The 22074-nt window shown below is 45.4% G+C and overlaps 2 protein-coding genes across 5 annotated transcripts in view; one reads left to right on the plus strand and one right to left on the minus strand.

The window, feature by feature from the left end:
* The window catches only part of LOC132470617 (bactericidal permeability-increasing protein-like), a 20897-nt gene extending 4009 nt beyond the window's left edge, over positions 1-16888 (plus strand). Inside the window, exons 1-16 of one of the 4 annotated variants that reach the window (XM_060069371.1) lie at positions 8166-8312; positions 9534-9651; positions 9761-9875; positions 10195-10326; positions 11579-11734; positions 12637-12700; positions 13004-13064; positions 13172-13263; positions 13587-13763; positions 13908-13967; positions 14268-14435; positions 15326-15393; positions 15501-15543; positions 15906-15969; positions 16207-16283; positions 16562-16888. In XM_060069371.1, coding sequence (XP_059925354.1) covers positions 9549-9651; positions 9761-9875; positions 10195-10326; positions 11579-11734; positions 12637-12700; positions 13004-13064; positions 13172-13263; positions 13587-13763; positions 13908-13967; positions 14268-14435; positions 15326-15393; positions 15501-15543; positions 15906-15969; positions 16207-16283; positions 16562-16603 — 1422 coding nt within the window. In that variant the 5' untranslated portion in view covers positions 8166-8312; positions 9534-9548 and the 3' untranslated portion in view covers positions 16604-16888. Of the gene's footprint in view, positions 1-8165; positions 8314-9533; positions 9652-9760; positions 9876-10194; positions 10327-11578; positions 11735-12636; positions 12701-13003; positions 13065-13171; positions 13264-13586; positions 13764-13907; positions 13968-14267; positions 14436-15325; positions 15394-15500; positions 15544-15905; positions 15970-16206; positions 16284-16561 lie in introns of those variants that run through there. The other 3 variants (XM_060069374.1, XM_060069375.1, XM_060069372.1) reach the window with 3 other exon arrangements.
* Positions 16768-22037, minus strand: cdk5rap1 (CDK5 regulatory subunit associated protein 1). Its single transcript, XM_060069370.1, has 13 exons — positions 21485-22037; positions 21303-21406; positions 21178-21212; positions 20906-21006; positions 20602-20812; positions 19683-19803; positions 19223-19453; positions 18644-18741; positions 18496-18551; positions 18267-18397; positions 17608-17757; positions 17247-17384; positions 16768-17056 (listed from the first exon to the last, which is right to left on the minus strand). Exons 1-13 carry the CDS (start codon positions 21765-21767, stop codon positions 16928-16930), a joined length of 1788 nt encoding a protein of 595 aa, XP_059925353.1. The 5' UTR covers positions 21768-22037; the 3' UTR covers positions 16768-16927.
* Between the last annotated feature and the right edge of the window lie 37 nt (positions 22038-22074).

A 22074-nucleotide genomic window follows, 5' to 3' on the forward strand; every position in this document is an offset into this window, starting at 1 on the left:
GGAAGTGTGTGCTGATTAGGCAGAGATAGTACTAGCAGACAAAGGGAAGGTGAAAAAAAGTGGGAGTAATGCTGATGCCTGTTGCCATGGTAATTAGGGTCACTGGATGTAGCCATGGAGCTAGCTTCTTGGGATTCTGGCAGAGGATATTTAGGTGTGAGTGTGTGTGCGTCCATCTGTGTTTGTTTGAGTGTCTTGAATATTTGGTCTGTGAAGATTATAACAACATGTTACTAGTGAAAAAAGTCTAAAATTATTATTGTTGTGCTGGTGTGTGCAAAGTGTGGGCAAAGCTAGCTAACTATGCTACGTTATAAATGTACGCCTGACTCATGTGATTGGTTAAACAGGATTTAGTCAGTTGGGTTTTTGTGTGTCCATCAAGGCACCTGGGCTGGGTTGTCAGCCTGGTCTTAACTACGCCTGGTCGTAACTTGGTGTTCTAAGTCCAACCTAACCGTTACGCCGGTTGCACCAACGCCGGTTGCACCAACGCCGGTTGCAACTTCTCATTGCGCTTCGCCTCTATGCTGTGTTTTGAAATGTTTATTTTAAAACACAGCCGGCAACATGATCAGTGTTCATAGATCGACCGCCGGTCGGGAAGATATCGCTGGCCGATTAGTCCGTTCTCAACTTATTATCAGTTGTGAATGTTGTTTTAATTATGTTTACATGTTTTATATAGGCCGACACATTAAACAGATCTTTCCTACAGTCTCAAAACAACTCAATTTAGCTCCTTGTCATTTGATGATGTTCAATGCTTCTGTCAAAAGTACTATTTCCGTCTAAATGCCTGCTCGTTGTAAACCAGACATTACAAATACATATTTTAATTACATTCGCAGTGTTTTATTGTCAGGCATTAACACAATTGATGAATGACAATGAATGAACGAAAGAATTATTTATTTCGGTGTCCAACAGCATGTCAAGTAAAATAGTAAACAGCTGTTGGCACGAGGTATCCTGGTATTATGCCGCATTTCCACTGCATGGTACCAGCTCGACTCGACTCGACTCAGCTCGCATTTTTGGCGTTTCCACCGCGAAAACATGGTATCTGGTACCTGAAGTGGCTGCTTCTTTTAGTACCGCCTCGCTCTAGGTTCCAAGCGAACTGAGCCGATGCTAAAAGGTGAGGTCGGCAGACGGCCGGCCACTGATTGGCCAGAGAGTGTGACGAAGTCACGAGAGCGACATGGCAACCATGCTGGTAACAGCCATAGCAGCGCCGCAGCCAACATATTCCACTTCTTCAACTTCTTCAACATGCCAGCTAATAATACGAACACGAATACCATCGCATCGATGTCCTCCATTGTTGTTATGTGGGTTCTGTCCAAGTGTGGGTTGCGTAGGTGTTGTTTGCGTCGCGTACAAAAATACGTCACGGCCCTTTCGCGCAGCCGACCCCGCCCACGTCCAGGAGGTACTATTTGCGGTGGAAAACGACCCGTGCTGCTACCGTGTCAAGTCGTGTCGAGTCGAGTCGAGCTACATGTGCGGTGGAAAAGCGGCATTAGTAACGGGGACGCTGGCGAGTCTAACGCCGCTCTGTATGGCTTGTTTTTATTCAGTATTTTTAATATTTCTCACGAATGCATTGAACATTTTGTTGTTTTTTAGTAGTAGTAGTTTAGCTAAGTTTACTAGTTATATATAGTCACTTTTCGCTAATGTAAGTACGCCAGTTTTCTTTATTTTTACGTGTTTTATATGTGGAGTCGTACAGTTGCTTGACAGTTGGTGGACGCTGTTGCCTTTTGAACGCTGGTTGCCGCTTCTCTCTCTGAACATCATTCTGAACATTATTATTTCGCGATTTTCTTTTTCTTTATCTTACTAGTCTTTTAATTTTTTATTAGTTTTCTTTTGCTTACTTTCAACCCCTTCTGTCTGAAACCTTTCTGGACCTCGGATCGGACTACAATTCTCCCTTTCTACCACTGGAAACTGGTCGCTAGCTAACCAGCTGGTGACCAGCTGGATGCTACCTGTCCGTGCCACTGCTGTCAGCTGTCCGGGACCTGCCTGCAGCGCTGGGCCATTGATTAGCTGGCTGCCGGCTGTTTGACAGTTGGTGGATGACACACCAACTGTGACACACCGGTCCGCTGCCACCCTGCCAGCTCTCCTGGACGCTTACCTGCGTCCGCGGATTGCTGTCAATCGTGGAGGACGCCACCTACCTCCTACACCGCTACCCGACAATGTTCACCTGCTGGCCGGCTAGACTGCTGCTAACCCCCGGCGCCGTCCAACTGGCTTCCCCGTCTCCAGCGTAGCTACAACCGGCAGGCTCCACTCCTTTGCCTCCGCGGTGCTGGCTCTGTGGCTTCACCATAATCGCCTGGATCTACCGCTGGCTTACGCCGCTGCCGACTTCACAACCTGTGGATTTTTAACCTGTTCCTCTGGATTGCGCTATGTTTGACTCTCACGTCACGAGCGCATCTCTGCCGCTCCGTTACTCGGTAACGGAGATGTTACGTCTCCGGATCTTCTCAAGGACCCCCCCACCTCAGCTTGCATCCCACCATGACATTCTCAAACGATCAAAATACATCCACCGAGGCTCTGGACGGAATTTTCAGTACACTCACAACAGCAACAAAAACATCCGCTCCTTCTGGTCCACTGGGCCCCGCCCCCCTCCTCGCAAAGCCTGTAAGGTCAGTCCTGTCAATCACAGTGTACTGTCCCCTCTGCTCAAAGCAACCTGCTACACTCCACTCACCTGTCTGAAACTCTGTCTGCTAAACACCAGATCCCTCAGTAATAAGGCCCTTTTGATAAATGACTTTGTTGTTGACCAGAGCCTAGACATTCTCTGCCTCACTGAGACCTGGCAACAACCAAATTACTTCTCCCATCTAAATGAGGCTGTTCCACCAGGTTTTTATTTTATTAGTAAACCCCGGGTTAATGGGAGGGGGGGTGGCCTCGCTCTCCTCCACCGTGATAACATCAAAGTCACCACTGTCACAGCCATCCCATCACTCCTCCTTTGAATGTCTAGCTGTAAAACTCACAGGCCCCAAACCCACTATCATTGTCACCATTTACAGACCACCAAAACCCTCTGCTGTTTTCCTCAATGAATTCTCATCACTACTTACATCTGTATGTGCAATGTCCCCCACTGTTATCCTCCTTGGTGATTTCAACATCCACATTGACAACCCATCCTGTACTTTTGCTAATGACTTCACATCACTTCTGGACTGTCTTGGGATCATACAACATGTCACCCTCCCAACCCATAACAAAGGTCACATTCTGGACAATCACTCCCACTAATCTTGATGTCATTGATTTCCCCATCTCCGACCACAAAGCTGTACTTTTTGACATTCATACCCAACTACACAAAACCAAGGAACAACGGACCATCTCCTTCAGAAACATCAAAAATATCAACACCACAGACCTCTCCACCCTGATCAGCTCCTACCCCAACCCTCCCCAAGGTTCCTCCCTGACTGACCTGGAGACTCACTACAATAACTGCCTCTCCTCTTCCCTCACCACCCTGGCCCCCCTGAAAACCCGCTCAGTCTCATTCACCCACACTGCTCCCTGGTTCACTCCTCATCTGCGCCAGCTCAAAGCCACTGGTCGTCGACTGGAGCGACTCTACAATAAGACTCAACTCACTGTGCACCGCCAAATGTATTCGGACCACCTCCATCACTACAAGAATGCCCTCACCACTGCCAAAACCTCATACTACTCCAACCTCATCAACACTGGTACAGGCAACAGCAGAGTCCTCTTCTCAACAGTCAGCCACTTACTTCAGCCTCCTAAAACCCTCCCTCCAGACATTTCCACCACCCAATGCACTGCGTTCCTGGACTTCTTCAGCTCTAATATCGACACCATTCACCAACAACTGGCCTCATCTCGCACCCCCTCTGATGACCCACCCTGGATGATCACCTCTGGCCAACCTCTCATCAACTCCCTCTCTGACTTCACCCCAGTAACAGAACAGACCGTTTCAGAACTCATCCGCAAAGCCAAAACCACAGTCAGCTCAATCCTCTTCCCACCTCCCTTTTCAAAGCATGTCTACCGTCCATCTCCCCCATGATCACCAACATAATTAACTCCTCCCTCACTACTGGTACCGTACCCCCCACCCTCAAGCTGGCTGCCATCACTCCCATCCTGAAAAAACCTGGTGCTGACCCAACTGACCTTAACCATTACCGGCCCATCTCCAATCTCCCTTTCATCTCCAAAACACTTGAAAGGGTGGTTGCCGCACAACTACAGTCCCACCTTGACACAAACAATCTCCACGAACCGTTCCAATCTGGCTTCCGTCCAAAACACAGCACTAGAACAGCCCTAGTCAAAATCACCAACGACCTCCTCCATGCAGCCGACTCTGGATTACTCACCATTCTCATCCTCCTCGATCCCCAAGCATTCGACACCATCTCCCACCCTCTGCTCCTGGACCGCCTGACTGGCATTGGGATCACTGGTGCTGCACTCTCCTGGTTTACATCCTACCTCACCGGCCGTCAACAATTTGTTCAACTTAGCAACCACAAGTCTGGGTGTTCAGGTGTCTCACTGGGAGTCCCCCAGGGGTCAGTCTTGGGTCCACTCCTGTTCACCACTTACCTCCTCCCGCTGGGCACACTCCTCCGTCACCATGGGGTCCATTTTCACTGCTACGCTGACGACACACAGGTCTACATCTCCACCAAACCCACCACTGCCATCCCCCCCACCTCCCTCATCACGTGCCTGGAAGAGATCCGGAGCTGGTTGAGCAGGAACTTCCTGAAACTCAATGGAAACAAGACCGAGGCCCTGCTCATCGGCTCCAAATCCACCCTCACCAAATCACAACACACCCCAGCTCCACTCATAATCATCGATGGATTCCCAGTACCCTTCTCCTCCAAAGTCAAGAGCCTCGGCGTCATCCTGGACAACACCCTCTCATTCGCACCCCATATTCACAACATCACCCGGACTGCATTCTTCCACCTCCGCAACATCGCCAGACTTCGCCCATCACTGACCCAATCCAGCACTGAAATCCTAGTTCACTCAATTGTCACATCACGCATAGACTACTGCAACGCCCTACTCACCGGACTCCCCACCAAACTCATCAACAGACTGCAGATCATTCAGAACTCAGCCGACCGGAAAATCACCCGCACCAAATCATTTGACCACATCACCCCTGTCCTCATCCAACTTCACTGGCTCCCAGTACACTACCGCATCCAATACAAAACCCTACTCCTCACCTACAAAGCTCTCCACAACCTAGCCCCCAGTTACCTCTGCGACCTCCTCCAAGAATACACTCCCTCCCGCTCCCTCCGCTCAACCTCTGCTGGACTACTATGTATCCCCACATCACGACTTATTACAATGGGTGCCCGGTCATTCAGCTGTTCAGCACCCAGGCTCTGGAACTCCCTCCCCCCACACATAAAACAGTCAGACACCATTACAACCTTCAAGTCACAACTCAAAACTCACCTGTTCAAACTCGCACACAACGTCTAACTGATCACTGTCTTGATTGTTTGTTTGTTTTGTCATGCTTTTGTTTTATTTATTTATTTATTATTATTATTTTTCCACAATGTCTTGTTTTTATACGATTTATGATAACTTTATGCTCTGTAAGGTGACCTTGGGTGCCTTGAAAGGCGCCTCTAAATTAAATGTATTATTATTATTATTATTATTATCCTAGCAATGCGGTGATATGCGCATTCCATGGAACATTCACATGGCCGCGCATGGCTAAGACCAGTCCCGTTGGTGCAACCGGCGTTAGTTCCATTCTAAGGCCAGGTCTTTAACTAAGACCTACCGGTACTTAGCAGTTACGACCAGGCTTAGTTACGCCCAGTTGGTGCAACCGGCCCCAGATGCTTATGCTCATTTGGTTCTCCACATGGATGTGTATGTACTCAGGTGTACTCAGATGTGTACTCAGGCGGGTGGTGTGTGGGTGTGTGGGGCGCTAATATTTCTAGACCTCCTTAGCGTACGTCTCAGTTTCATAAAGCTGTGTGTGAAAATGCAGATACAAACACACACAGGGCTAGGGGGGGGGGCTTTGACAGATAAGCTACTGGAAGGTCATAGGGTTGGAGCCAATCAGCATGCACACACGCACGCACGCACGCACGCACATACACACGCGCACACACACACACACACACACACACACGCACATGCACATGCACACACACGCAAATACACACACACACACACACACACACACGCACACACACAGAAGACCCCCCGCCCCCCGCTGTGGTTGTCAGAGCTGGAGGGGATGCACATGAAGGTGCTGCTGCCTGTGAGGGTCCACGTCCCCGTCCCCCACCCGAGGACCTCATCTCTAGATCTCTAGTGCAGTGATTCATGTGGCAATCATGGTCCCATTAGTCTGTTACAGCTGTACTGCGATCACCCCTGATCACTGCCAGTGGATGGCTGTCCTACTGATACATACACTGACACGTGCATAGAGCTGCTGTGCTCAGACACAAATGAGAGGAGTCTCACTGAGAGGTGGTCCTGGTACTCTGACCACATGTTCAGTGCAGAGCTTCATTGGTCTACCACACATAATTCAAGAATCGAGACGTTTAGTATAGACACTTGAAGCTGGATGTATTCTTCTTTTTGCGTGTGAGACACTACTGTAGTGATGTCATCCAGACACACTTGATATCCTGGAGATCTTCACAACGCCCAGTCTAGGATTTCTCTTATCATGTTTGTTCGTATTTTATCAAGATTTCCCTCTAAGCCCATGAGGAGACATTTTTTGCACCGGTACCTAGCAACATCGCCATAGAACCTCCCACAAAGCTATTTGCGCTTGGCGCTTCTCACTTGCGTTTCAGACCGTTAAAATAGGGCCCACTGAGTGCAGATAATGTGATGTTATTTGAGTGGTGCTATGAAACATCATTCTTGCTACTTCACAATTGTACCTATGTAGGATGTCTTTCTTTTCCCTCTCTATGATTTCATAATCGTGCATTGTTTTTTCTATTTTTCTTTTCTTTTTTTGTTCTGTTCTCTTTTCCTCTCTATCCTGTTTTCACGTATTTTTTATTCATTGTATGTTTTTCTTGTTAAATTTGGACCTCAGGAAGAGTATCTGTTGCCTGGTGTAATGGCTAATGGGGATCCTGATAAACTAAACTATACTAAACTAAAACCAAAACCACAAAAGGCCCAAGCTACTTTTTGAGACTTTCTCAGAATAATGATCCATCTGCTGTTTATTGAGGAGGTTTGAGTGGACTCACAAACAAGCAGGTGACTTTTAGATCTTAAACTAAATTCTTAGATGTATCTTTGAATTGACTTGCTTTGCACACCTTATGATAAGAAGATATCTTTAAAAATATGGGATTCAATAAAAAGGTATATCCTTTTTGCATGAAGTTTGTAAGTTCATTCAGTAAGTTGGGTACAAACTACATTTGTCAAACAATTTTGTAACAAAGAATACTGTTGTTGTTTGTCTTTGAAGCTGAAAAGGAAATTTCTATGTTCCGAATCGAAAGAAAGTATTTACATTTAAAAAACAAAAAATATGCGAAGAGGGAAGGTTAGCAGATACGATGTGATGTGTGTAGTGCTGTGAGAAATAAATTAATAAAACACCAGAATACAGGTGATGCACTATACACATATGATGTGTACAGTGCTGCGAGAAATAAATTAATAAAACACCAGAATACAGGTGATGCCAACCTCAAAAGCACAACCTCTTGCTCTTCCTGACCCTTCAGGTGACCTCATGCATCAACCTCATCAATGTTTAAGGTGAAGCCAAACTTTGGTATTCATGGATTTTTCTCCAATCTACCAAAGGGTCTGGGAGAATGCAGTTCAATATTTGATTGCATCAAATTAAGGACATGGCATAATGTATAATGCATGTCAAGAGAAGATATATTCATTGTCCAAGGTAGAGTCCATCAATTTATCGTGACTTTGAAAAAAGGGGAAAACACTGCACAATAATAGGCTCTAACTTGTGGGTAGACGAAGGGGGAAGATCCACTGTTGGTACATTCGGTACATTGAGTGTACTTGTTCTTTAATAAAGCAGAAGTATGAGCAATTGTCTCGTTAACGTGTGGAAATTTCCACCATTCTGTGCCACGCCTGCATTCACCTAACTCACTCATATAAGCCTTCAGCGTCTATGACTCCATGCACACGGCCTGCCTGCAGACCAGAGTCACACATCAGGGACGACCACTCAGAGAGAATCTGCGTCTGGTTCAGGTAATCACTGCCTTACCGGCTCTATATTTAAACCACACTCATTTTGTTCTAGTTTGATGTTGTTTAGGGTCAGGAGTGTTGGTATGAAAATGACTTAGTAATTTGTTCTAGAAAGCAACATTGTGTTGTTTACTTGCTTGGTCTTTCAAAAATGAATAGAATAAATGTTTCCTAACTTCAACATTTAATGCCATATAGATACTTGCATGGGATTTATGTAGAGTATGTTTGTTATGTATATTTTCCCAATAGTAGTAAATAAAGGTCAAAATATAAACAAGCTGTCATCTGTTACAAAACGTTGTCATAGTTTACACACCCAGATCACAGTTTTGTGATTTCCAAAGTTGCCTCAAGGTTACACCTATCTGTAAATACATTTTCCGAATAGTAGTACATAAAATGGCTTTTACTTTATGGTTTATCCAATAATAGACCTAGTTTACACTCAAGATCAAATTTTCTGAGTAGTCTCACTGCATCAATTAGTTCATTCTCAATCAAACCTGTTGGCCTCAAATATCTCAACAATCGGAATGAAAGGCACAGTGGCTATGTAAAAGAAACTCATCCATTTAGATTTTTATTCAAACACGCTAAAGTGAAATTTGAGCCAAAAACAAGTATTTCATGTACCGTGATGGCCGTGTGCCCATCTGTGTGAAACCGCAAAAAAGTTAAGCAAATTTCCAACTGCCATTTTCTGCACACGAGAATGGTCAAATAGAGACGGAAATACCCAAACGGCAGCAGGATAAATGACAAAGATGACCTCTTCCAGCTGACCTTAATCTACATTTAATGTAATAAAATGCCAGTTGGTCTTCTGGCTTGTCATGGGTCATGTGACCCAATCAGTAGTCCTGAGAGACTGCTTTTATGCAGGCTTTGCATGAACATCTGCATCATTGTTTTGGTGAAAACCTCGAAGATCCACTAAAACACTGTTGAACCCCCATTATTATTTTTTCATCAACTTTTATGCAAAATTGGCTGCTATACAGAATTGTTCAAAAATATAAAGACATGAATAAAAACAACAATAAACAATATACAGGATTTACCATTCAATCAGAACGTAAACTTCCATTAAGCACACCTTCAGTGTCCGCTTCCACAACAAGAGCCTTCAAATCCATCAATAGATACAGACGCAGCAGTGCATAGTGCTCTCCCTGCTGTACTCTTATACTCTAATGATACTGTATTCTTATCTCTGCGTGTCAGAGCTCAAGATGTTCCCATGGCGATGGCTGGCTCTGCTGGCTCTCATCCCGCTTGCCCTGAGCGCCAATGCGGGGGTCAAGGTCAAACTGACACAGAAAGGACTTGATTTCGGTGGGTTCATCATCTTTGCTATTTTCCCCCTACAAATGTTGCACAATTATTCATGTTTAACCGTACACAACATAACCGCTACACACTTTGTATTCCTTTCCATTTCTAGGCAGACAGCTCGCCGTGGCATCTCTGCAAAAGAAACTGATGACCATCAAGGTGCCAGATATCTCGGGGAAAAAGCGGGTAAAACCCATCGGCAAGGTCCGCTACAGTGTGACAGAGTAAGACAAGGAAGTTCACACCTCTGCACCCACCACACCAACTTCACTGCGTGACATTTCCACGTTCACTTAACTTTGTTTACGTCTTTGATTTGATTAGAATCAGCCTTCATTTTTCCATTCGTTGTTGAGAGACTAAGACCCACACTATCCGTTGTATTTGTACAGCCCTTAATCATTTTATAAATTTTAGAGGCCCACAGTTTACCACCCCCCTAAGCCTACAGTATCACTCTGTTGTTCTTTTCCACCATTATCTATCTAGTATTGTTGTGAGACAAAGGCAGTTATTTTCCTCTTTTCTTCCGGTGTAATTCAGAATGCGTATTGTGAAGCTGGGTCTACCCAGCTCGGCAATAGGTCTGGTGCCAGGGACGGGCTTCAGCCTGACCATCACTAACGCCTTTCTCAGCCTCCATGGGAGGTGGAGGGTGAAGTACTTGAGATTCATGTAAGTAGGACAACTGCAGCCGTTAACAGACACATATTGTCATTTGTCTGGTCTCTTCTATTTAAGATAAAGGTAAATATTAGATACACTCATCGATGTATGGGTTGGGGCATCATGCACTAATAGGCCTGCAAGTCGATGATTCAAACTACCCAGGACCTCTTGTCAGGGGGTTTGAGGTCAGCAGATGCTATGCTAGACTTTCCTGTACCCTTATCTCATCTGCCCCAAAGAAATGCAACCCTTGTTAAAGGGGACAATGGGACATATTATGAAAACAACACTTTTCCTGGGATTTGGGGTGTTGTTTTGGGTGTCTTGTGCTCCCACACGCATACAATCTTTGAAAAAATTCCGTACAGGTTTTTTGAGTGAGATATGCATTTCTAAAAGTACCCCACCTACAGTTACCGAACGAGCAAGTCAGTTTCCGCGTCCTCTCCTAAGTAGAAAGGAGGCACAGTTGAATATTACCTCCCATTTCCCCATTCCCCTCCAATCAGAGCATAGCTAAGATTTTGTGGACCAGCGCACGAGCAACTCCGGCGGGGGGGGAACTCGGCGGCAGCTCAGCTCTGGGAGTGCAATCCCTTTCTCTGCCGGCAGAGCCGGCAGAGCTGCCGGACTGCCGCCGAAGCTTCGGCGGCAGTCCGGAGGAGGGGACATGGAGAAGAAAGGGATTGTACTCCCGGAGCTGAGCTGCCAGTCTGCCGCCGAGCTACCCCCGCCAAACTTTTCAGCTCCCAAAGCTTCAGCGGCACTCCGGCAGCTCCGGCGCGGAGAGCTCGGCAGAAGTTCGGCAACTCAGCTCCCGAGAGAGTCAAGGCCAAGGTTCCTTCTCCAATTATTTTCAACCATGGCCAAGATATCCTCCACTACGAGTCTTTACTTGTTGTGAAAGTGCGAGAGGCGTCAGATATAATATTATTATATTATATTATATAGATACAGAGCTCCAGGAGTCCTCAAACGGCAACAATCCCTCCTCCATGCTGTGGTTCAGTCCGACAGCTCTTTGGTCAATGGGCAGCAGCTCATTTGCATTAAAGCTACAGACACCAGAAACAGTGCATTCTGAAGGGACTGAAACAGAGGTGAATAGAGGTAGACGAGATTTGTTTTTCCTGAAAGCTATTTCCAGCAAACAGCTTCAAAAACCTATATATCCTGCCCCTCATTTTAATATCCTCTCAACAACATGATGAATCTCTTTTGCTCTTCCCCCCCCCCCCCCCCCCCTGGTTCTTAACAGAAAGGACAGAGGCTCCTTCGACCTGGCCATCAAGTCCCTGAGCATCACCACCAGTATCTCCCTCCGCAGCGACAATATGGGCCTCCCGGCCGTGGCGATGGCCAGCTGCACCACCACACTAGGGGGGGTTAGCGTCAAGCTCCACGGAGGTGCCAGGTGAGAACACTTCTCAGTAAACACAACGGTCACTGGGTTGTGTTGTGATTTTTGGATTGCAGGGCCAGGATAGGGCAGTGGTTTGAGGGTGTTTGGCTCCGAGCTAAAAAGGTAGCAGGTTCCATCCCAAATGTCTGCTGCTCATTTCCGGTGTCCTTGAGCGAGATGCCCAACCCCTATGTGTCCATTAAGGACCTGTGACTGAATTGACTTGAATTCACGGTGGGTTGCTTAGGAAACTAGCATTCGCTGAAACAAACTGAATGGATAGGGTATAGAAACGTCCTCTAGCTTGGTGCCACTGGTTTGAATCATGGAGGTGTTCTGTTTCATGATCATGCAAGTTCTCAGACCAAACCCGACACACCCAAGCAGTAATGGGGTAGTCTGGCTATTGCCAGACCAAGCTCAATCTTAGATTGCATGGTGGTCTGGGGAAGCTGCCGTAATTTCCTTCAGCACAAGAGGCGTGATCAACGGGCCTAGTTCAACTGGCTCTGTATGCGATTGGCTGCTTGCCGTCACTTCCCTGACGTCATTGTGTTAAACCAGCCAATAGCGCCCCAAGGGGAAAAGCCAGCTTGGGGATTTGCTCCCGCAAAAACATGTCGGAAGCAGAAAGGAATGTATAGCTTTTCCAGACCCTTCTGTAGGGCGAACGCAAATCGCCGGCAGAATGGGCGGGGTTACCCAGTCTAGTAATGGGGGTCATTGGGGGGCCAGCATGTTGGCCCCCCAAGGTGTTGCCAGTCCATCATTGTGGAGTCATCCTGTCTGACACATTGCAGGTTAGGACCAACCACCTTCTAGACTTCCCAGGCAGGGAGATAAAAGAGGATGGATCTACTTTGTCTAACCTGTGATGCCTCTGTTATTCATTCGGACAATGTGTTTCTTTTAAGCTGGCTGTACAATCTTTTCCGCCGCTTTATTGAAAAAGGATTGCGCAGCCAATTGCAGAAAAAGGTGAGAACATTGTTTTCTGGTGGTCTCCTATGCTCTTTCAGAAAAGGGAAGTGTATGGGACAGTGTGTGTATTTCAAGTAAAACATATAAAGGGGTGATGGATGGCGCCTTTTGGATCGAATGTAAACTAGATGTTATCCAATTAGAAGCCACAAGTTTTGTTGCCCTTGGCAAATAGACAAAGGATTTTTGTTTTAGCTTTGTTTCTGAAAATGTAATTGTTGTCACATGTTCCGGAAGATAGTATTACACACATTATTTCTGCGATTAAAAAATGTCAATTTATGCTCTTTTGCATTGCAGCTTTGCCCTCTGGTGGCAGAATCGGTATCTAGCATGAACCAATTCCTAAAGACCGTCAACGGTAAACTGTTACTAATGAAACCTCAACAATAATATCCACAACATCTATTTTTGTTGTTGGATGTCATATTTGTTGTTGGATGTTGATGAATGTTTCTTATCCTTCAGTGATGGCCCCGGTGGACCGCTATGCAGAGATTGCGTATCCCATGGTGTCCTCCCCGGATATTTCAAGCTCCTCCATAGGATTAAACCTGAAGGTGAGTTCATCCTGGTCTGGCGTTCTATAAAAAGCTATTAAGATCAATTATGTGAGGTCACATAAATGAGTCAAGGCCAATGTAATACGAATTCAGCTCCAATACTGGAATTAATTTGAATCCAACAAAGATTCCAGATTCAACCCATGAAGTAGTTTGTTATTAAGCAATAAATATATATATACAAGACAAATTCATATAAGTGGATAAAACTATGAAGTGCCAGGGACATTACTCTGCATAATCTACATGTAACCTCTTCACTACGGCACCACTGCCTTCCCTCTACATGAGAACCAGGTATAAACACATCTTTCCTCCAGGGTGAGTTCTACAACATCGGCCGCCACATGGAGCCCCCCTTCTCCCCCGCTCCCTTCTTCCTCCCCAACCAGGAGCAGAGCATGCTCTACATCGGCCTGTCCGCCTTCACCGCCAACTCCGCCAGCTTTGTTTACAACAAGGCCGGCACCCTGAGCCTCAAAATCACCGATAACATGGTGAGATAATGACTACAGATTTAGGAATTCTGGGAGATTCTAAAAGTTTGGGATTCAGGAAAATACTTGGAAGGGAAATGTTCATGTTTTTTTTTCCAGAGATTGACACAGCCCCACCTTTGATGTCTGTCTTTGTTTCAACAGATTCCTCCAAGTTCTCCTTTTCGTCTGACCACCAACACGTTTGGAGTATTAATTCCAAAGGTGAGGGAAGAATCAAACATTTCAAAGTCAAAGTCTTTACTTCAAAGATGAAAACTTATATGAATGGAATATAATATCCCAAAAACATACATACAAAATTATTTTAGATGAAAAGGTGCATTAAACATATAACAGCGTTATACATACAAGTAAATAATAATCCAATCTTAACATGAATTTAGGTGGAGTAGGAAAAGTAGAAGGAACTGCATCTACAATAAGTGTGAATTCACATTTCCCACATGTTAAGTGTTATAAGTCTATTGTGATGGCAACATGTGATCTTGGGGATTGTTCTAGATCGCCAAGCTGTTCCCAGGTCTGATGATGGTGCTCCAGTTGAAGATGGCGAAGGATCCCCTCTCCATCATAGAGGCCAACAAAGTGACCATGGACGCCAAGAGCTCCCTGACAGCCTATGCCATCCTCGCCAACACCTCGCTTGCCCCCCTTTTTGTGCTCAACTTGGTAGGATCGCTAAAAATTACAACGTGCAGTAACTGTCAAAGGGTATGATTGAGTAAAAACGCTGTCAAGGTTACGGTAGTGTGTGTTATGTAGTGGGAGACGATTACATGACCTGGCTAAGTATGGGTCTAAAAGAAACAAATACAAAATTCAAAACTGGTTATGAAGGGGTTGGTGTATAAGCAAAATCAATTATCACGGAGGGGAAACTCTTTCTGCAGCAGAAACTACAATATAAAGTTTAAACCCAACACATATCCACACATCGGGTTATGTGTTGAAATAAGAAACACATGTTCACAGTTGTGTTGATATGTGTTGATATGAGATAAGAGAGAGATATGAAATTCTCCCAGCAGGGGCTGGCCTTTGCAGCCCACGATGGTACTGTCCTCGCAGACAACATGATTGTTGAAGACCTCATCAGTGTCTGGCCCAACCCAGAGGCGGAGTGGCCATTGGGACAATTGGGTGGTTCCCGGTGGGCCGGTCCACTTTGAAATTTATTTTGGGTTGCTGTGCGATGGAACCCCCTAGTGGTAGGAGCCCCACACTGCGCCCAATTCCCTCTTGCCGTTGTATTTAGGTCACGGGAATGAGCAATCGCGAAATGAAATCCCCGGGCTGAAAAAGGTTCCCAGTCCGCCCCTGGCCCAACCCATTCATCTTACTGGCCACTTACACAAAACGGCCTAGTCGTATTAAAGATATTCTGGATTCCAAACAAGGCCACCATAAAAAAGTGATATCACAGATGTCCTTAAACAGAAGTCCAGTCTTGCTGGACTTCTGTCTGTCTTTTATGGAATCCACAAAATTAGCTTTAGAAAATATAGAAGGTAGAGAAACCAGTGTTTCAGGAATGTGTTGTCATGTGTTGTCTGCAATAGGATTTTAGTGTCAGCGCACGTGTCAACGTGGTCGGGAATAAACTGGCGGGAGCGGTCACCTTAAACCGGTAAGTAGGCCTACATACAATAATATAACCACGAGGTAGCCTATAACTAGTCAAAACCAGCCGCATATTACATTGCATCATATTATTGCCATCTCCAATGTTTACAGGTTGGACATGTCCCTGGGGAAAAGCTACGTTGGGGACTTCAAGGTAAGTGAACGGATGGATGGATAAATAAATGACATTTTGAGGCTTATTATCTGAGGCCTCTATAATGGGTGGTCCCAGTATGAATATAACGAATCAAGGCAGTCTGCAACCCTCCTCACCCTACAAGTTATAGATTCTAGATATGCCATTTGACAAATTGGGAAAAAATCCTTATTTGATTGGTTGGCATTTTGCTCTTTAATAGTCTAAAGGCATACATTTACTAATTGTACTTGCTAGTAAGCATTTAAAATGCTTTGGTCAGGCCCAAATAGATGTTATCTCTAATTAACAGTCAGTGAAGCGCCTACTTCAGTGACCTGTGCGTTTACATCGTGATTAACCAGCTGTAAACCCTATAGGTTGGATCCCTTAGCAACATCTTCCAATTAGTCCTCAAGTGGGTGGTGTTACCCACAGTTAACGGTGAGAACGTCAACTACGCTACATTACAATCTCTACATTCATGAGCAGCTTTATATTTTATGCATCATATGTAGTTACAATTAATTTAAAAAAATATATATATATTTCTAGGATTTGTAAATGTATGTATAAATTGACACGTATGTCATACGTGTGGGAGAGCGTTTTGATAAACAACCTAAAACCCCCAGAAAAACGAACTAATTAGTGACCATTACTGAATATTTTCCTCCACAGTGCGACTAAAGGAGGGCTTCCCTCTACCCAGCCTGGGGAAAATCAACCTGAAAAACACCCAGCTGCAAATCCTGAAGGTCAGACAACCTCCAGCCAATCCTTCACACCACCCCTCATGACCCCGCACAACATGGGCTTAGTCACCTAGCGGCCACCCTTGTTTGAATGTGGCTGGGAGGGGAACTAACTGCCAAATTCCTTCCACATTCGGTTCCCCCACCCGGCTACTATCAGAACCGAGATTGGACTAAGCTGGCCACTGTGCCAGGTGCTGGATGTGACGTCATGATCAGGGTGAGCACTAGCCTGCTGCGTCACTCTTTGATGACTCTTGCTTTTGTGTGTTTGGGTCCAGGGCTACATAATGATCGGGACAGACCTCCAGTTTTCCGGATGACGGTTCCTGAAAACCAACAGATCACTCCAGACATCTGTCCGAGAACAAGGCAGAAATTAAACCTTGAATTCACATTTTGTTCTGGGATCAATAAGCATTACATTATAAGTTTGTAATCACTTTCTTTGATATGCTTTGAGGGCTTGTTTCAATTATGACACATATTTGTAGTTTCCTATGTTTTTTAATGCACACATCCAGGTATTAACACCAACAAAAGCATTTTTCCTTTAAATGTATTAATGCTTCAATAAGTTACATTAAATACATTTACTTTCAACAATACATTTTGTCCTAAATGGCTACATCTTGTGTGTGTGGATATTAGACAAGGGTTCCAGAAGCTTCTGTGTCGAGCTGGCCAATCAGATTATCCTGTTGTACTGGTTGGTCACTTAGAGAACCGAGGCTCAGAGCACGCCCCCGCAGACTCTGGGAGTTTGCCGACGTTATCTAGAGAGGGCAAAGCAAAAAAGATAAAACACTAGCAATTACAAACAAGTGCCATCTAATTATAACCTACATTAACAGTAAAAAGAGACATTCAATAGTTACGTACAGTCTCAAATGAAAAAATGTTGTCAAGAAGAGAATATCAAGCATGTTATAGTTCTATTGCAATGAACCCGAGAGCGAAGCATACCTTCACTAGTACATAGTCTCCAGCTTTGGCCTCGGCCATACCAGAGTCCAGAGAACTGTCCCTCCCCTCCCTGGGGAAAATCACCTTCACGTTCCCGTCGCTCCTGCCACACAAGTCCTGGGCCGATCTCTTACTAGCCTGAACAAAGATACAAACATCGGCTAACACCAGATGTCGGCATGAATATGGCAGATAATAACTTGTTTTAAGGTGGCATTTCATAAAGAAATAGACATCACTGTGCCATGTGGCTGTGTTTCTATCCACCGTCTAACGTCATGACACAATGGAGTCCATTGACACCCTTATGACCGCCGGGCCTACATGTGATGGTTAGGCGGGCTGCGGCTGCAGTACTCACCCCCTCCACCAGGATGAGCTGTGTGGTGCCCACCAGGGCGCTGTTGACCTTTGCCGCCTCTTCCCTGAAGGCAGAGATGAGCTTCTCCAGCCGGCGCTGCTTCACCTCACCGGGGACGTCGTCCTGGAGGGCGTGGGAGGCGTGTGTTTTCTGGAGACGGATGCGGTGATAAGATCCTTTAGCAGGATTTATGTATGCGGCGGGTGTTTTCTCGTTAAAGTTCCTTCGGGCATAATTTGAGAGTCGGCATAGAGCAAGAGAGCTAGATTTTGAAACAAATGATAACTGGTAGCTAAGGGATAGCCAACGCATTCTAACAAATTGCACTCAAATCTTCCCGACATCCTCTATAAACAGGTAGGGGCATCTTGGTCAAGGATGCCTACAGACAAACTTCAGACATTGGGGTTCTTACCCAGAACATTTAGGCTTAGATGCAAACATAACTATTATATGGGGTGACCTTGGGTGTCTTGAAAGGCGCCCTTTAAATTAAATGTATTATTATTATTATTATATTTCCCCCTGTATGAATAAAGTATACGGATTCTGAGCAGACTATCCTGACTTCAATGGGGAACTTAAAAAGAACGGTAAGCACCCTTTCCACTGCACTATCCTGCCCTCAATAATGAACAGCGCGTGTGTATGGCACCCACCTTCCTCATGCTGTAGGCGAACAGGAAGCCCACATTGTAGCCCACCTCCCTGATGAGAGACAGAGTCTGCAGGTGGTCTTCCTCCTTCTCCCCGCAGAAGCCCGCGATGAAGTCACTGCTGAGGCTCACACCTGCCCAGGTGAACAGTGGATTCACATATATACCAAGATATGGTAAATCAATCATTATTGGAAGATAAAGTTTAAAATAGAGAGGAACCATGCTGTACCGGGGACTATTCTCTTGATGTTATCCACCAGGTCCAGGTAGGCCTCTCTGGTATAACTGCACATTGAGGAAAGGAAACCAGTGTAAGCTCGGATTCAAAGACTAGGTGGGGCTCAGGCAAAGGAGTAGTCAGTGTGGCGATGTCTCACCCTCGTCGCATGGCCTTCAGCACCTGGCTGCTGCCGCTCTGTGCTGGGAGATGGATCTGCTTGCAGATGTTCCCTCGCTCCGCAATGAGCTGCAGAACCTGCGCAACACAGTGACGATGCATATTCATCGTCCCCTTGTCCCCGTCAGGGGTCCCTCCGTATCTTTGGTCAACATCCCATTGTTACACTTGATCAATAGTTTTACGTGCAGGGAATAGGCAACACTGAAACAAATACACAATATTGGAGCATCAAAGCATCGTCCCGTGAAATCGTCAATACAATGTTAGCTCAGCAGGATCGACGCTTAACCACCGTTTATTGGTCGGCCTATATCTTACTATATGGAAGTGAAATTTAGAGATTGTAGTGTATAGACGACAATGTAGACGACAACATTTTTAAGTACCTACTGGCACCTTACAGGCCACCATAGCTTCCTCTATGTCATTGGAAATGGGGGGGGGGGGGGGAATTCAGATGGTTGCAATCCACATCAGCGACAACTCAAGCAAATGATCTCACAACCACAGCATATCTCCTCGACCCCCGATGGAAGGGGAGGTGCGCGGGGCCCACCTCGTCTGGAAAGTCTTTGGGGTGCGGGGAGGTGAACCTGATCCTCATGTCAGCGTCGATGTGGGACACCCGCTCCAGCAGGTCGGCGAAGCGCAGCCCGCCCTGCTTGCTGCGGTAGAGGGTCCGGAAGCCGCGGCTCAGCTGGGTGGGGTCTGGCCCACGGTGCTGCTCCTCCGAGGTGTCCCGGTAGCTGTTGACGTTCTGGCCCAGCAGGGTCACCTCCTTCACGCCCTGGCCCACCGAACACACACCGTCATACATGTAGGAACGCAATGAAAGGTTAGAAATCAATCAGGTCATTGAAACACAATATACTACTTATTTGAATTACCAGAATTTGACTGTGGCATTTGGAATTTCTCAATATGGTAAACGAAGGGATGTTGGCCAGCCTGCCCCACATGACCCTTTGAAGTCTAGAGTTATGAAGGGCGACTGGAGTTAGGAGGTCAAAACTCGCCTGGTCAGACAGCAGGCGAACCTCGTCCAGAATGGAGCTCAAAGGCCTGCTCCTCTCTCTGCCACGGGTGAAGGGAACGATGCAGTAGCTGCACATGTTGTCGCAGCCGCGCATGATAGACCTGCGGGTAAACCCGACTTAATGACAATTACAGATGCAAGCAATATTGGGGAGATAGGTAACTGGATCAATAAACTTGTTATGTAGACTCAACAAAGGACGTCTTCAAAACGTACACGACTTTAGATAGTGGAAATAGACAATATGGCCACCAAGTGTTTAAGAAAATTATGGATATAATAGGTCACGCACACAATTTAGATACACTTTCGATATTATAGATTAGGGGTGGGGATCACAGGGTACCTCGCGATACAATACGATATGCGATAAATGGCCCACGATACGATAATCTCATAATACAGCAATTCTGCAATAATCAATCTATCGACAATACAACACGATACTGTGTCTAACTGTGAGTGACTAAAAATGATTGTGAAATGGTAAAGTGCTTGATTTGGTCGAAACTGAGTTTTCCAGTTACTCTTCCAGTAAGAAATTAAATCAAATAAATAAATAAAAATATCGATATTTGGCGCAATGTATTGATTCTCGTATGTATCACACGAAGAAGGGCAATGATATATATCGCTGTATCAATGTTTAGTCCAACCCCTGTTGTACAGTGTCCTTCAGAGCATAGGCTTCGTTATTTAATTGGATGATTTAGATAACGCTCATAGTCTGTTCCTGAATTAGGCCATTTTTAAGGTGCTTATCTGAGTAATAGCTATCAACCTACCCAGGCCTGCCAAGTTTCACGTCTCAAGAATAAGCTAGCCCACCAGATATTGTACTAAGGTGAAGACAAAATGGGAGAAATATCAGTATGAGGAGGTATCGAAGCATGGCTTACACAAACGCACTGTATCCCTGAGGCCCGCGGTGGACGGGCATGACGTCGGCGTAGGTCTCCTCCAATGAGAGCAAGACGTTGCTGACCTGGCGCCCGCTGTCGGCCAGCGTCAGCAGGCGCGGGAGGTCCCGGTACGCATCAGGGCCCGCCAGAACATCCACCAGCTTCTCCCGCTCCAGGAGTTCAGTCTTCAACCTCTCCGCCATGCAACCTGGTGGACACAAACCATTCATTATTTGTTCATATATTTTTTGTTCCGTTTTAGATCGTTTTAGGTACACACGTCATTGGTTGAGTGCTTTACCTAAAATGCCAATTTTCATTGGTGTGCGGTTCTTTAAGCGCTTTCTCTTCATGGCTGTGAGTTGTTGCAGTCGGTTCCAGATGGTTTGCTCAGCTTTTTCTCTGAAATACGAAAGAGATAGATCTTCTGTTGTGATATTTGGAGGATTTCAAAAAATTCATTATTGCAAGAGTCCATGTCATATTCTGATGTGATCAGCTTGATTGTTTAAGAAACAAATGGAAGCTTTTGATTTTTGCCAATATTTTGATTGAGTACCCATGGTATCTTACCTGATAGAACATGTTACAAGAAGGACAACATCAGCCTGTTGACATACATACAAAATGTACTTTAATTAAAAATGCCAACATACAATTATTATGTAAGATTCAGTATGTAAATGTAAAATGTGTACCTCATAAGGATCATTGGTTCGTTGGTATCCCTTCTTTTGCAAAACGGACCAGGCTATCTCAGTGTCATTGACATTCATTTGACAGCCATACGTTTCAAAGCAGACTGTAATAACAACACACTCATTAGACAAAGTGTTGACTTGAGCCCAACAAAATGTGTTCAGTCCCAATAAAAACTGACCTTTTCTGTCATTTCCCATGTCCAAGTCCTCGGACAGATATGCATGAGGCCCATCGTCTTCCTCGGAAACAAGGAGTGTTTTGCTGACGTCAATTCCTTTGACAAAGTCTTGAAAAGTAGGACCAGATGACAACTGGGTTTTAAATGTATCTAATGTTGCCCTCTTACTCTGTGGCCTATTGACGTTCTCTGACCTTGAACAGAGACAGTGCTGTGTGAAATAAAATGGTAAAAGCGGTCGGGGAGTGAGAAACAAAGGTCTTAATCTCTTTAAGCACTCCATTATTGACTAATGTATGGAGAATGATTAGGTGACAAGAGTCAAACAGATGCCTCCGAATCTATGCAAACGTTTTGTTTCGCTGGTCTATATTCCTGATGGTGGACTTGGTTGACAGAGGCGTCACTCGTTCCTTGCTGGTTAATTTTTCATATCAAGTTTGCTTTTAAAAAAAGGTACAAATAAATGACAATTCAGCCCCAGCTTGTGTGAATGAATACACATCCAACCTTAAGTCCGTCAGATAGACATGTCCCCCCGGTGAGCACCGTCTAGTCGACCGGGTAGTAAAGTTTCTTGGAGTCGATTA

This window comes from Gadus macrocephalus, chromosome 13 (genome assembly GCF_031168955.1).
Source record: "Gadus macrocephalus chromosome 13, ASM3116895v1".
NCBI lineage: Eukaryota > Metazoa > Chordata > Actinopteri > Gadiformes > Gadidae > Gadus > Gadus macrocephalus.

Bases quoted from the DNA above. Each gene is read 5' to 3' on its own strand.
- cdk5rap1 (XM_060069370.1), bottom strand. From the start codon at position 21,767: ATGGAGTGCTTAAAGAGATTAAGACCTTTGTTTCTCACTCCCCGACCG. The intron at 18,742-19,222 runs GTGGGCCCCGCG...TGTGTTGCGCAG, and splicing joins CCAAAGACTTTCCAGACGAG to GTTCTGCAGCTCATTGCGGA. The intron at 18,398-18,495 runs GTACAGCATGGT...TCACCTGGGCAG, and splicing joins CATCAAGAGAATAGTCCCCG to GTGTGAGCCTCAGCAGTGAC.